The 15569-nt window shown below is 38.0% G+C and overlaps 1 protein-coding gene across 1 annotated transcript in view; it reads left to right on the plus strand.

Annotated features, from left to right (window-relative positions):
* Positions 1-15569, plus strand: part of LOC150099792 (alpha-2-macroglobulin-P-like) — a 524250-nt gene that overhangs the window by 426284 nt on the left and 82397 nt on the right. The window contains exon 27 of the mRNA XM_090403491.1: positions 9605-9820. Coding sequence (XP_090259617.1) covers positions 9605-9820 — 216 coding nt within the window. The remainder of the gene's footprint in view (positions 1-9604; positions 9821-15569) is intronic.

A 15569-nucleotide genomic window follows, 5' to 3' on the forward strand; every position in this document is an offset into this window, starting at 1 on the left:
TCATTATTAACAATAACATAGTGAAACTTTTATTTCTCACATCTCTCTCTCTCTCTCTCTCAATATGAATTTATGCATATCTTTTTGTTGATACATGATGTTAGTAATAACTAGTCTATGTCATGAGCAGAAATCTGGTAGCATATTTCTGTGCAGGATTTAGCCAACCAAATTGTATTGGCTTAAACCAAAATCCAAAAGAATAATTAGATGTTGAAAAAGCATACTGATAAATAGAGATGAGTAGGTTACTAACTCTCTTTATTGACTCTGATATCACCCCATTTGGCTTACTCAGATTTGATTGCCTGAGTTCCTTCTGGATGAGTAAGTGGTAGTTGTGAGAATCCAGAACCAAGGGAATGGGGAGGGTGAAAAAGCTGTGAAATCTCCCAATAAGGATTATTATTATTAACATCTGACTTCCACGGAGTCAGAGACTCATCGTGAGATGTACACACTATTGCACACAATGCTCATCCAACCGTGCCTTAAACTGATTTAATGTACCTACATTCACAACACACTCAGGCAATGCATTCCACTCACCAACCAATCTTTATGTAAAGAACCCCCTTTCTCACTCCTCTGCTCACACTCTCCTTATATAATTTCCAGGGATGGCCTCTTGTTCTACTCCTTCCCCCTTTCATTCTGTGAAAATTCTTTTCTATTTTAACCTGATAACAACCCCTAACTGGCTTATATGTCTTAATCACATCCCCCCCCCTACTCCTCCTATTCATGAGGGGCTTTGCAATTTACATTCTCTCAATCTGCTTTTATATTCCAAAGACCACTGACCGACCACCTTTGAGAATCTACTCTGGACCATTTCTAACATATCTTATCACCATGAAAATCCAGTGACCAAATCTGTACATAATAATCCATTAAGCCAGATCAAGGCCTTATACAATAGCACTACAAGCTCTTTATTTCTACATGTCACAGTCCTTTGCATCATCGCCATTATCTGACATGACATCTTCACAACTTTAATAAATTTAGTTTAATCCTTTATCCAAGTGTAAGCAAACAAAGTATTTTCAGGACTGAGGAAACTCGTGGTAAAGGTGGATCAAGCTCTCATCACTCCTTGTCTTAATATCTCCCATAATGCAAAGCACATCTCCTTGCGGACATGTATAATGCTATGCATTAAGGGAAGGTCCACTACCCAGGACCAGTTTCAACCTTTATTGAGGTCTCATCAATGGGAGCCAGACCCAGAAGTGGAGATACTAAGGCAGAAGCAATGGAGAAGTCATATTTACCTATACGAGTTGCCAAAAGGTGTCTCACCTTATCACTAAATTACTCCGGATTTAGAGAAAGATGTTGGAAGTTTTTTCCCACTTGGTTAGACTATAATAAATTTCGTTTAATCCTTTATCCAAGTGTAAGCAAACAAAGTTTGTGCCTGAAATATCTTCAGGACTGAGGCAACTTGAGGTAAAGGTGGACCAAGCTCTCATCACTCCTTGTTTTAATATCTCCCATAATGAAAGCACATCTCCTTGCGGACATGTATAATGATATGCATTAAGAGAAGGGCCACTACCCAGAACTTTATATAGGTGAAGTGAGCTCTAAAAATAAGACGATCCCAAAAGATCGCTCAACTCTGGTTGTTCCACTCAGTGACAGGCTCACCCTGTCACTGAGAAGAACTTCTCAGCATTGGCTGTACCCAGTGGCAGGATCACACCACCACCAAGCAGAGCCATAATCTCAGCAGTGGCTCCACTCAGAGACAGGCAAAAACCTACCCCCTAGCAGAGCCTCTCAGACCCAGACCGGTTTCGATCTTTATTGAGGTCTCGTCAGTGGGAGCCATAAGTATATATGAAAATAATCAAATACAAATAAGATTAAATCATGAGCTATTATTATTATTACGGGCAGCTCCAAGGAGTCCTTAGACTCATCGATGGAGGGCCAACATCATGTCAAGAACAACTATTCAGTATTCACACAGTATCTATCATACTTCACCTTGAACTCATTTACGGTCATGGCACCCACAACAGACTCTGGCAGATTATTCCACTCATTTACCACTCTCCAAGTAAAAAAACCTAGCTCTAACACCCTTGCTAACCACACTCTTACCAAGCTTCCATGGATGGCCCCTAATCCTCCCACTACCAGTCCTATTCTCAAAAATATCTTCTGAATTAATCTTATAGAAACCCTTCAGTAATTTGAATGTCTCAATCATATCACCCCTATTCTGCCTATCAACCAATATCTGCAGCCCACAAATCTTCAACCTGTTCTCATAAGATTCATTCCACAGGCTTGCTATAATCTTGGTCACTCGTCTCTGAATCCTCTCCACCTCCTCCCCATCAAGAAGAAACCTGGCATCCATATCTGGGCACAGTAATCTAGATGGGGTCTTATCAAGGCTCTATACAGAGGCTCAAGGCTCTATTGATGAGCTGATTTTGCCACTTTTGCGATGTGTCCTCTAAACTTCAACTCCCTATCCACCAACACTCCCAAATCCCTGGCCTCGTCAATCTCCTGGAGTACAGTTTCACCAGTGATATACTGCTGCTAATCTTTTCATCACAAAATGCAAAACCTTACATTTTTCCACATTAAATTGACATCCATTCTCCTTAGCCCAGTTCTCCAAACTATCCAAATCATCCTGTAAAATTTTGACATCCTGAGCATTCACTATTGCTCTACCCAACTTTGCATCATCCGCAAACAGATGCACAGTTGCTCTCAGATTCTTTCCTATATCGTTAATGAACAAATTAAACAGTAGTGGTCCAAGAACAGAATCCTGTGGCACACCACTAGTCACAGGCTATCTTTTGGACTCTACTCCTGAATAAACCACTCTCTGATATCTCTCCATCAACCACCCTCCTATCCATCTCACTAACCATATATCCATTCTCATATGCTGGAGTTTACTGATTAGAATTCCATGTGGTATCCTATCAAAGGCATTACTGAGGCATGATCTACCCTTCACAAAACCATGCTGTCCCCCATACAGTATCCCATTTTCATCTACACAATTTTGTATTTTCCTCTTGGCTATTTTCTCCAAGACCTTGACAACAATTCCTGATATGCTGATCGGCTGGTAATTTTCAACAGCAGTCTTGGAACCCCCCTTTATGCAGTGGAACTATTTTCCCTTCTTTCCACCCCCTTGGGACTAACCCAGACCCAAGTCTCAAATTAAACAAAATGGTCAAAGGCACTGACAATTCTTTAGCCGCTTCTCGTACGACACGAGCTAGTATACCATCCAATTCACAGATAAATTGACATTGAGGTTTTGTAATAGACTATTCACCTCTACTTCATTCACCACAATTCCCTTATAAGCTGCTGGTTCTTCCATTTCTGCAATGTCACCACCTGGATGATATACTCTTGCAAAGTGCTCACTCAGTAATAGGAAATAACTAAGGAAGAATTAGAAATCTGCCTGAAAGAAACAAGAAATGGAAAATCACCTGGAGTAGATAAGCTAGGTTCAGAACTATATAAATATGCAGGAACAAGATTCAAAGAAAGACTCTTATTATTTTTAAATAAAATTTATTCAACTGGTATCCCCCCAATAGAATAGAAAAAAGCAATTGTGATTCCTATCTTTAAAAAAGGTAATAGAGATGACCCTAAAAACTATAGAGGTATCAGTATACTAAATTCCTGTTACAAAATATATAGCAGAATCTTAAATAGCAAACTAATGAAGTATTCCGAAAACTTTATTTTAGAAATACAGAATGGATTTAAAAAAGGACGATCATGTACAGACCTGGCCTTTTGCCTAAAATTAATAATAGACAAAAGAAGAGAATACAATTTAGAAACACATATTACATTTATTGACTTTGAAAAAGCATTTGACAAAGTTAAAAGAAACATATTATTTAACATATTAAAAGAAAGACAAATACCAAATAATATCTTAAAGCTATCAGAAGTATATATATGAAAATAATCAAATACAAATAAGATTAAATCACGAGCTATCATATACGAGAGAGATAAAGCAAGGGGTCCAACAGGGATGTCCCCTCTCAGGAACACTTTTTAATATTTACTTAAATGAAATAATAATTCATAGCATTGCCAGCCTGGTTGGCCGAGTGGTTAGCGTATCCGCTCTCCAGCCAAAAGGCTGCGGGTTCGAATCCCGCCGTGGGCATGGATGTTTGTGATTGTCTGTGGAAATACTAGTGGTGGTGGTGGTCATTGGTAGATGGCGTTGGCGTAGTTAATGGATTGAGTGGTGGAGACAGAGTTGTACAGCAGGTGCCCTCCCTCGATGAGTCTTTGAACTCCCTGGAGGTGTCAAATAATAATAATAATAATAATAATAATAATAAAATGGAATAAAAATTTCCATCAAAGTATTTAACTTTCTCCTACAGTGAACTTAAACACCCTCCTTTTTGCCGATGACCAAATAATAATTACAAATTCTGAAGATAACTTAGAGAAAGCCATTTTAAATCTAAATGAAATAGCCAAAGATTACAGTATGATAATATCAACTGAAAAATCAAAAACTATGGCCTTTAAAGGACAAGATCCAGTATGAACTAGTAATATATAACAAGACCTTAGAACAGGTGAATTAATTTAACTACCCAGGATGTATGATCACATATGAAAATGAAAATGATATCAACCTAAAAATTGCAAAATATTTAAAAATAACAGGTGTAATTAACTCTATATTTAAACCAAACCTAGTTCAAAACAAACCAGACTAAAAGTATACAATACATTAGCCCTACCAGTCTTAATGTATGGGAGTGAAATCTGGACAATAAAACAAAAAGACAAACAAAGATTAATAACAGCAGAAATGAAGTTTATGAGAAAAACTGCAAAGTATATTCTATTTGATCACAAAAGAAACGAAGAAATTATAAAAGAATTGAACCAAGAATCAGTAATAGAAAAATTAAAAAATATAAACATAAATGGATGGAACATGTTGAAAGAATAAAAATAGAAATATTACCAAAACAAGCCTTAAAGTACAAGCCATTAGGAAAAAGAAAACCAGGTCATCCTCTTAAAAGATTCAGCGATGACTTCTAAGGCCAGAACAGGCCATGCTAGGCCTAAATCCTTGATATGCATGATGATGACAATGATTGTCAGTGGGAGCCAGACCTAGGAGTGGTGATACTAAGGCAGAAGCAATGGACAAGTAATATTTACCTATAAGAGTTGCCAAAAGGTGTACCCCTGTATTATTAAATTACTCTGGATTTAGAGAAAGATGCAGGAAGTTTTTTTCCACTTAAACTATAATAAATTTAGTTTAATCCTTTATCCAAGTGTAAGCAAACAAAGTTTGCACCTGAAGTATCTTCAGGAGTGAGGCAACTCGTGGTAAAGGTGGACTTAGTTCTCATCACTCCTTGTCTTAATGTCTCCCATAATGCAAAGCACATCTCCTTGCGGACATGTATAATGTTATGCATTAAGGGAAGGGCCACTACCCAGACTGGCTTCGACCTTTATTGAGGTCTTGTCAGTGGGAGCCAGGCCCAGAGGTCGTGATACTAAGGCAGAAGCAATGGGGAAGACATATTTGCCTATACGAGTTGCCAAAAGTGTACCACCTTATTATTATTAAATTACTCTGGATTTAGAGAAAGATGTTGGAGAGACCTCAGTAAAGGTCGAAACTGGTCTGGGTAGTGGCCCTTCCCTTAATTCATAGCATTATACATGTCTGCAAGGAGATGTGCTTTGCATTAAGGAAGATATTAAGACAAGGAGAGATGAGAGCTTGGTGCACCTTTACCACGAGTTGCCTCAGTCCTGAAGATACTTCAGGCGCAAACTTTGTTTGCTAACACTTGGATAAAGGATTAAACTAAATTTATTATAGTCTAACCAACTGGAAAAAAACTTCCAACATCTTTCTCTAAATCCAGAGTAATTTAATAATAAGGTGGTACACCTTTTGGCAACTCGTGTAGGTAAATATGACTTCTCCATTGCTTCTGCCTTAGTGTCACTGCTTCTGGGTCAGCTCCCACTGACGAGACCGCAATAAAGGTAGAAACTGGTCTGGATAGCGGCCCCTCCCTTAATGCATAGCTTTCCAGCATTATACATGTTGGCAAGGAGATGTGCTTTGCATTATGAGAGATATTAAGACAAGGAGTGATGAGAGCTAGGTCCACCTTTACCACGAGTTGCCTCAGTCCTGAAGATACTTCAGGCGCAAACTTTGTTTGCTTACACTTGGATAAAGGATTAAACTAAATTTGTTATTGTCTAACCAACTGGAAAAAACTTCCAACATCTTTCTCTAAATCCAGAGTAATTTAATAATAAGATGGTACAACTTTTGGCAACTCCTATAGGTAAATATGACTTCTCCATTGCTTCTGCTTTAGTATCACCACTTCTGGGTCTGGCTCCCACTGACGAGACCTCAATAAAGGTCGAAACCAGTTGGAAGCTTGGGTGATGAATGGCAGTGCTGTAGCCCATGAAGTTTTAAATGAGGCACTGCTGTTGCCCCTCAGATGACAAATGAACAGCTCTGCTCGGTGGTGGGGTGAGCCTGCCATAGTGTAGAGCCAACCGGTTCTGAGAGTTCTTCTCAGTGGCAGGGTGAGCCTGTTACTGAGGGGAACATTATGCTTAGTTTTTGGAGTTTGACCTGTACTTAAACATTCAATAAAGGTCAAAACCGGGTATGGGTAGTGGTCCTTCCCTCAATGCATAGCATTTTACATGTCTGCAAGGAGATTTTCTTTGCATTATGGGAGATATTAAGACAAGGATTGATGAGAGCTTGGTCTACCTTTATTATGAGTTGCCTCAGTCCTGAAGATATTTCAGGCGCAAACGTTGTTTGCTTACACTTGGATAAAGGATTAAACTAAATTTATTATTTATTAGTCTAATAATAATAATAATGAGTCTAACCAAGTGGAAAAAACTTCCAACATGTTCACAACTTGTTCAATGTTTCCTCTGAATTTCTGGTCGTTTTCAACCACTGCTCCCAGATCTCTCATCACCTCCACTTCCTCCAAAGTTTTCCCACCAAGTGTATACTTTGCATCCCAGTATTGCTTATCAAATTTCAAAACTTACACTTTGGAACATTGAAATGATAATTCCACTTACCTGCCCATTCATGCAATCTTTTCAAGTCCTCCTGTAAGGCACAACATCTGCTTGACTCTGCATTTCTCTCCCTATCTCCCCAGTTTTGTATCACCTGCAAACAGCTGCATATGACAGTTAAACTCATCTCAATATCATTAATATACAAATTGAACAACAGTGGTTCCAAAACTGACCCCTGCAGCACACCACTAGTGACCTTCCTCTTTTGGGATACTGCACTCTCATATACTTTCTGATATTCTATCTAACAGCCAATCACTGATCCAATTCAGAAGTCTGTTATTAAATCTCATCTGTGTCAATTTATTTAACAGCATGTCGTGTGGTAGTCTATCAAAAGCTTTTGGAAAATCTAAGTATACTACTGTATATGAATCTCCCTTGTTCAAGACATTTGTCGCCTTGTTATAGTACATAAGTAAGTTAGTAAAACATGTCTCTTTAACAAACCCATGCTGGTAACCACAGAGACTACTGTTACCAACCCATTTCTGTATCCTACTTCTCACCAATCTCTCTACATATCTTCCCCACAATAAAACTTCAGATATACAGATCGGTCTATAATTTGTAGCCACAGAATTCTCACCACCTTTATGCAGTGGAATAATTTTACCTACTTTCTACTCTCTTGGACCTCTGCTGTTGTAAGACTAATTAAACAGGCATGCCAATGTGCTACCAATTCCCTTGAACATTCCCTTAAGATGCATGGTGATATGTCATCAAATTCTATCGCCTTATTGCCATCAAGGTTATTTATTTCTTCAATTACCTTCTGCTTACTCACAATTAAGCTATCCTCTCCTATGTCCTCTACTCTTAAGTTTCTCATGATTTCATCCTGATGAGGATGAAATACCCTTATAAATTGACCATTGAATACCTCAACCGTGTCTTCTGCAGCAGTTACTCTTCTACTATTTCCATCCATTAACAGCATCTTACCAAACAGCTGCATATCACTAGTTAAACCTCTCCTATGCAAAAAATCTACTTCTTACTTTTTTGCTCACATTACCCATGTGGAGAACTGCATCTTATAATGTCTTAACCACCTGACTGTTCACACAGAACAAATATATCAAAAATATACACTTCATATCCATATCATTTTTTCGATGATATCCAAAGTTTATATTGACATAAATGGACATTTTACATCCATGTAATTATTGGATGTATATACATGTCCCAGGCCAGTACAGTGGTTAATCAACACAATCTCTTTTCCTTTTCTTATCTAGGACCTCATATTGCAGTTGTACGAATAAGAGGATGTGTTGCCCTTCAACTAGACATATGGAAAAAACCTGAATATGATTCTCATCATGGTGAGAGGAATCTTTATAACTCTTACAACTTTCGTGATGTGTCCCCTGAACTACAGTTCCCTATCCACCAGGATCCTAGATCCAGTGCCTCCTCCATCTCCTAAAGCAAAGTTCCTCCAATATAGTAAATCTCATTCCACTTCCTAGTGTCAAAGTGCATTAATTTACACTGAGCAGCACTGAAATGACATCCCCATTTCTTCATCCAAAAGCACCAACCTGTTCATATCCTCTTGTAACAACAACACAGTTAGAACTTTCTGACATTGCTCTTCCTAATTTAGCATCATCAGCAAAGAACTCAATATCAGCTTTCACCATGAACCGTATCATAAATATATAAGTTAATAAGTTAAACAACAGTGGTCCTAGAAGAGAACCTTGTGGTACCTCACTCATCACTTTCCTTTTTTGGGACACTACACCCTCATATATAACTCTGTCTCCTCTCAGTCAACCATATCCCTGTAACCAAGCTACCAAATGATTATCCATCCCCCATCCTGGTCAGTTTCAATAGTAGTTTATCATGCAGTACTTGATCAAATGCTTCAGCAAAATCTAGATAAATCACTGTATAAATATCTCCTTTGTATAATACACTTGTCATCCTATTATAAAATGTAACCATATTATTAAAGCATGACCTCCCCTTAATAAACCCATGCTGCATCTCAAAAGATTTCCATTCTCATCAATCCAGGTTTGTATTCTTTCTCTGACCTTCACTAGTACACTTAATATACACACTAGTAGACACATTAAAATGATTACACCTCTATATTTGAGCATATCTGATCATATATATATCATCTACTACAGCTGCCTTTCCATATTTCAAATTTTGGACTCGACCCCTTTCTCTGCCTCCATTAATCTCCATTACTGAATTATATCCATAATGTATTCCTTCCATATATTTTTTTCTCCTGTTCTGCGACTGCTTTTTTTAATTTGATAATTTTTCAAAGTCAGTATATGATGATGTTTTATGCTTAGAGTATACTTTCTGGAATTTAAGATAATAAAATTTGCTGTGTATTAGACTGTGAAAACTGACTTATAGAACTTTTTTTCATTAAAGCTAAAACTAACTTGCCTTTTTTAATTAGGATACTGTGGTTGCACTTCAGGCTTTATCTCATTATGCTAGATATATCAGTCAAGAGCCCCTCAGCAATGATATCACTGTTGCTGGCAATAGTGTTCCCTTAGTGAATTATCATCTTAACAAGAGTAATGATATTTTATGGCTGACCACTCATGTTCCTAGTATACCATCCATGTTAGAAATAATAGCTTCTGGAAGTGGATGTGGAATAATTCAGGTAAGTTTTCTGTTTGGTTATTTTAAGATTATTAAAATACACAAGAAACATTCATGAAAGACTATCAGTTTTTTAGACTATGCATTCTTTTAAGTTCTTAGTTTCTTCTTCAGTGCCCTGGGACAAAAGGAGTAAGAGGAAGAATATTGTGTAAGGCAGTGTGAAAAACAAATAAAATGAAAGGCATGGATTTTTTTCAGAGTGGCACAGTGCTGTGAGTGTAATAGTTATGTTTGGGAAGATGTAAATGTTTATGTGGCAAGGTTTAATAAGAAAGATGAGGAATTGTAGGTATGCAGGAAGTGTGACATACTGATGGACCATCATGAGGCTTGTTTGAATGAGAGGAAGTAACGTGGACTTAGATAATGAGTGTGGATGATGGTGAAAAAGTGATGCAAGATTTGAAAGCAGAGTTGGTGAAGTAGTAAGTGAAATGGATGGCAAGAAATAGTGCAAGCTGGTGATTCTTCATGATTACTTTCACAAATCATGTGAAAGTAATCATGAAGAAATGTTTGCGACTGATGATAAGAAAGGCTGTGAGACTGATGGGAAAAAAGTGCAATTAACTGTAAGATAATGAGTGTGATGATGATGAAAAAGCAATGCAAGATTTAAAAGCAGAGTTAATGAAGATGAGGCAAGAGATGACATGCATGTGGAGTGAAATGAAGAGAACTGTAGATATGTATGGAAGAGTGAAAACTCAAATGAATCATGGCTGTATGAAAGAGGGAACAAATGGCTTGCATGTGGTGTTGTATGAAGATCAATTATTAGAGGTGTGATGATTGAGGGGATGCACAATGTTTGTTTTCCTGGAGGCAGAATGAGTAGAGTGATTGATGCATTGGATATGAGGCGTAAGCAAGCAAAAGAGTTGGAAGTACCGAGGAAACTGTAAGAATGGATATCAGAAGATTATTGAGAAGAATAAAAGATAATTGTGGTAGTAAAAGTGGTCAGTGTGTTGAGTGATGAGTTGAGGCAGAGCATTCTCTTGGGATAGAGCCATTCTCTTGGAAGAGTGGATTGATTAACTCTTTGCCTGGAGATGAAATCTGAGTCACAAAAGTCCAAAGTAAACAAATGATTGGCTTTGATATTGAATGGAAAATACTAGGGGTCAGAGAGTGCTTGACTTAGTAATGCATCTGAGAATTTGGCTGTAATGAATATGACCATGTTGCCACAAATTGGTGAGAGTGATCATGGGGTCTTGACTTGGGAGGTGGCTAAAGGTGTGGAATTTACAATTAAGACCATTAGGTTCTGTACATGTGGAATTATTGGGCTGGTAAGTATGACAAGCTTAGGAGTTGGATTGGTTCAGTGCCATGTCATGTAAAACTGCAAGGGATGGATGTTGATAGTGCATGAGAGGTGGTTAAGAATGTTTGCAGGTGACTGACTGTATGTCTAGAGTCCGAATAATAAGTAGGGGTTAAATGGATGAGTAACACCATTAAGTTTGAGCTGCAAAAAAAGAAACAACTGTGGAGGGAATTTAAGGAGAAAGGTGACTGGCAGGCACATGAACGGTATAAAGTGCAGGCAAGAAGGATAATGAGTGCGGAAAGAAAAGCAAAAGTGGATTATGAAAGAACATTAGCTATGCAGGGTAAAGAGAATCCCAAACAGTTTTTTCGATATGTTGCAAGTAAAAGAAAAAATGTATGTGGCAGAATGATTTTAAAGAATGCCGATGGTCACTCACCACAATTCCTGTATAATCACTTGATATAGTGGAATTACTATGTGAGCACTTTGCAAGAGTATATCATCCAGGTGATGATATTACAGGAATGAAGGAACCAACAGCTTATACAGGAATTGTGGTGAATGAAGTGGAGGTGAATAGTCTATTACAAAACCTCAATGTTAATATATCTGTGGGATTGGATGGTATACCAGCTCATGTCGTATGTGAAGCAGCTAAAGAATTGTCAGCGCCCTTGACCATTTTGTTTAATTTGAGTCTCGGGTCTGGGTTAGTCCCGGGGGGGGGGGGGGGGAAATAGTTCCACTGCATAAAGGAGGCTCCAAGACTGCTGTTGTAAATTACCAACCGATCAGCATATCAGGAATCATTGTCAAGGTCTTGGAGAAAATAGTCAGGAGGAAAATACAGGATTGGATAGATGAAAATGGGATACTGTATGGGGGACAGCATGGTTTTGTGAAGGGTAGATTATGCCTCAGTAACTTGCTCACGTTTTATAACACAGTGACGGCTGAACTGGATAAGAGTAATGGATTTACAGTGATTCTACTGGACCTTGCTAAGGCCTTTGACAGGATACCAGATGGAATTCTAATCAGTAAACTGCAGCATATGGGGATGGATATAGAGTTGGTGAGATGGATAGGAGTGTGGATGATGGAGAGATATCAGAGTGGTTTATTCAGTAGTAGAGTCCAAAAGAAGGCCTGTGACTAGTGGTGTGCCACAGGGTTCTGTTCTTGGACCGTTTCTGTTATATAGAAAAGGATATGAGAGGAACTGTTCATTTGTTTGCTGATGATGCAAAGTTGGGTAGAGCAATAGTGAGTGCACAGGATGTCAAAATTTTGCAGGATGATTTGGATAGTTTGGAGGACTGGGCTAAGGAGAATGGATGTCAATTTAATGTGGCAAAATGTAAGGTTATGCATTTTGGGGTGAAAAGTTTAGCAGCAGTATATCACATTGGTGGAACTGTACTCTAGGAGATTGACGAGGCCAGGGATTTGTGAGTGTTGGTGGATAGGGAGTTGAAGTTTAGGGGGTACATCGTAAAAGTGGTTAAATTAGCTCATCAAATCACTTGGCTGCTGAAAAATACTTTAAGAAGCAGAGACAAACAGGTTATTGTTCCTCTGTATCGTGCCTTGATAAGACCCCATCTGGCTACTGTGCGCAGATATGGGTGCCAGGATTTCTTCTTGATGGAGAGGAGGTGGAGAGGATTCAGAGACGAGTGACCAAGATTATAGCAGGACTGTGGAATGAACCTTATGAGAACAGGTTGAAGATTTGTGGGTTGCAGAAATTGGTTGATAGGTGGAAAAGGGGTGATGTGATTGAGACATTCAAATTACTGAAGGGTTTCTATAAGATTAATTCAGAAGATATTTTTGAGAATAGGACAGGTGGTGGGAGGACTAGGGGCCATACATGGAAGCTGGGCAAGAGTATGGTTAACAAGGGTGTTAGAGCTAGGTTTTTTACTTGGAGAGTGGTGATTGAGTGGAATAAGCTGCCAGAGTCTGTTGTGGGTGCCATGACTGTAAATGAGTTCAAGGTGAAGTATGATAGATACTGTGTAAATACTGAATAGTTGTTCTTGACATGATGTTGGACCTCCATCAATGAGTCTAAGGACTCCTTGGAGTTGCCCGTAATAATAATAATGGTTATTCATATTACTGCTTTACAGTAGAAACAGAATAAGTCTATAATTAATTTATCTAGGTACTAACATTTCACTCAATTTCAAATGAGCATCTTCAGAGCACAAATTACTACTATGTAAGATACATACAGTACTCAGTTAGGTTGTTTCCCAGATCTTAGGGAAATTATTGCAACCATACTTAATGAGGTTAGGATTGTGTATCATAACTGATGCTGATTCTAAAAAAAAAAGGTCAGACCTGTGGCAATTTTTCTGCATCATGGTTGTTTTCTTCCATTTAATCTTGTATGAATTATATAGCGCATAGTCTACCAATCATGACTTCTCATACAGATGATTGCAAATGTAGTTTTAATGTTCTTGAGCCAGAAGTTAACAGATGTACTGGTCTGCACAAAATAAGCTAAACTGCAGGCATAAGGAACTTTATACACTACAGTATGTGCAAGAGGATGAAGCTGATCCTTAGCATGGAAATTATATTTCTGACAAACTAGCTCTCTTTTCAGATGTGCCCCAATATACAAAATGAGAATAATTTTGTTGTGATCTGTATGTCAGTGTGAGAAGGATAGGAAAGCATGCAGTATTTTGCCTATTTTATAGGCAAAAGACTGCATGCTTAGGGATTGTGGCCATTGGCTAAAAAAAAGTGTTAAAAAGATAACCGAGTTCTGTGGCAAGAGCTGTGTCATTAGAACAAACAGCCCTGAATATCTTTTATATATATTCAGCCCTGAATATATCCCAAGTGTTTTGAGATACCATACTGTTATGATGGGAGGTTGTATGGCTGCTTACATAAATACCTCTCATTATGTGTGTGTAGGTTTCCTATAAAAAGAAAAAAGATAATGAGGCATTGTTAATGACAATTGTTTATTATCCTTTACTGTTTATACAAAGCACATACATGATGAAAGGTACTCATATAAGTGAGTACTTTCCAGTCTCTTCCAGTCATATTGCCATGGTTCATGGAAAATTCTTTGCCAACAATTCATCGCTGGAAAATTCTTCATCAGAAAATTCATTATTATTATTATTAACATTTGACTTCCATGGAGTCAGAGACTCATTGTGGGGGGGGCACAAGCTGTTGCACACAATGTTCATTCAACCGTGCTTTAAACTGATTTAATGTGTCTACATCCACAACACACTCAGGCAATGCATTCCACTCACCAACCATTCTCCATGCAAAGAACCTACCCCTCTGTTCACACCCTCCTTATACAGTTTCCAGCAATGGCCTCTTGTTCTACCCCCCCCCCCCCCCCAGTCTATGAAAAATCTCTTCCATGTCGACCCGATAACAACCCCTGACTAGCTTATATGTCTCAATCATATTCCCCTCCCTCTTCCTCCTATTCATGAAGCTTTGCAACTTATATTCTCTCAATCTGTCCTCATACTCCACATTTCGAAGACCACTGACCACCTTTGTTAATCTTCTCTGGACCCTTTTCAACATACCCTGGTCACCAAAAAAACCCGGCAATCAAATCTTTGCACAATAATCCATATGAGGCCTGATCAAGGCCTTAAACAATGGCATTATAGCCTCTCTATTTCTTCATGTCAGAGTCCTCCGTATCTTTGCAATTATCTGATGTGATGTCTTCACAACTTGTGCAATGTGGCCCCTGAATTTCAGGTCCTTGTCCTCCATCACACGTAGATCTCTCATCTCATCTACTTCTTCCCTTAAAATTTTCCCATTAAGTGTATACTTTGCATCCCAAATCTCAAACCTTACACTTGCAACATTGAACTGATAGTTCCACTTTCCTGCCCATTCATGCAACCAGTTCAAGTCCTCTTGTAAGGCCATAACATCTGCTTCACTCTGCATTGCTCTCCCCAGCTTGGCATCACATGAAAACTTCTTCACTGGAAAATATTTTGCAAGAAAATTGAAATAATATTGTAATGAATGTGGCTGAAATACTAATATTTTATGAAACAAAGAAATCTATGAAAAAGAAATGCAAAACCAGTAATATTTGGAAATAGTTTCTTTCTGTATTATTTAGAAAGAACCTTTTTTATAATATTTTTAGTACTCAGTATAAAGTGAAATTAATGTTTTATAGTTTAATGATCTGTGTTCTCTAATTTCTATTTATTTCTTAAAATATTATTTTTTTTTTTACTTAGAACACTATAGGCTCTGTAGATAGAATATTAATTTTTTACATACTGGGATTGGGTGGTTAAAATTGACTCCACTTTTCCCGCATAGTAAAGAGATTTTAAGGCTATTGTTGTTTTACCGAGCTAGTTTAAGGCTACATGTGCACTGCTGAGTAATTATAGTAAAGAAAATCATGGTAAAATTACTAAAT

The sequence above is a fragment of the Typopeltis vanoorti genome, chromosome 14 (genome assembly GCF_054136105.1).
Source record: "Typopeltis vanoorti isolate ZY-2024b chromosome 14, IOZ_Tvanoo_1.0, whole genome shotgun sequence".
Taxonomy (NCBI): Eukaryota; Metazoa; Arthropoda; class Arachnida; order Uropygi; family Thelyphonidae; genus Typopeltis; species Typopeltis vanoorti.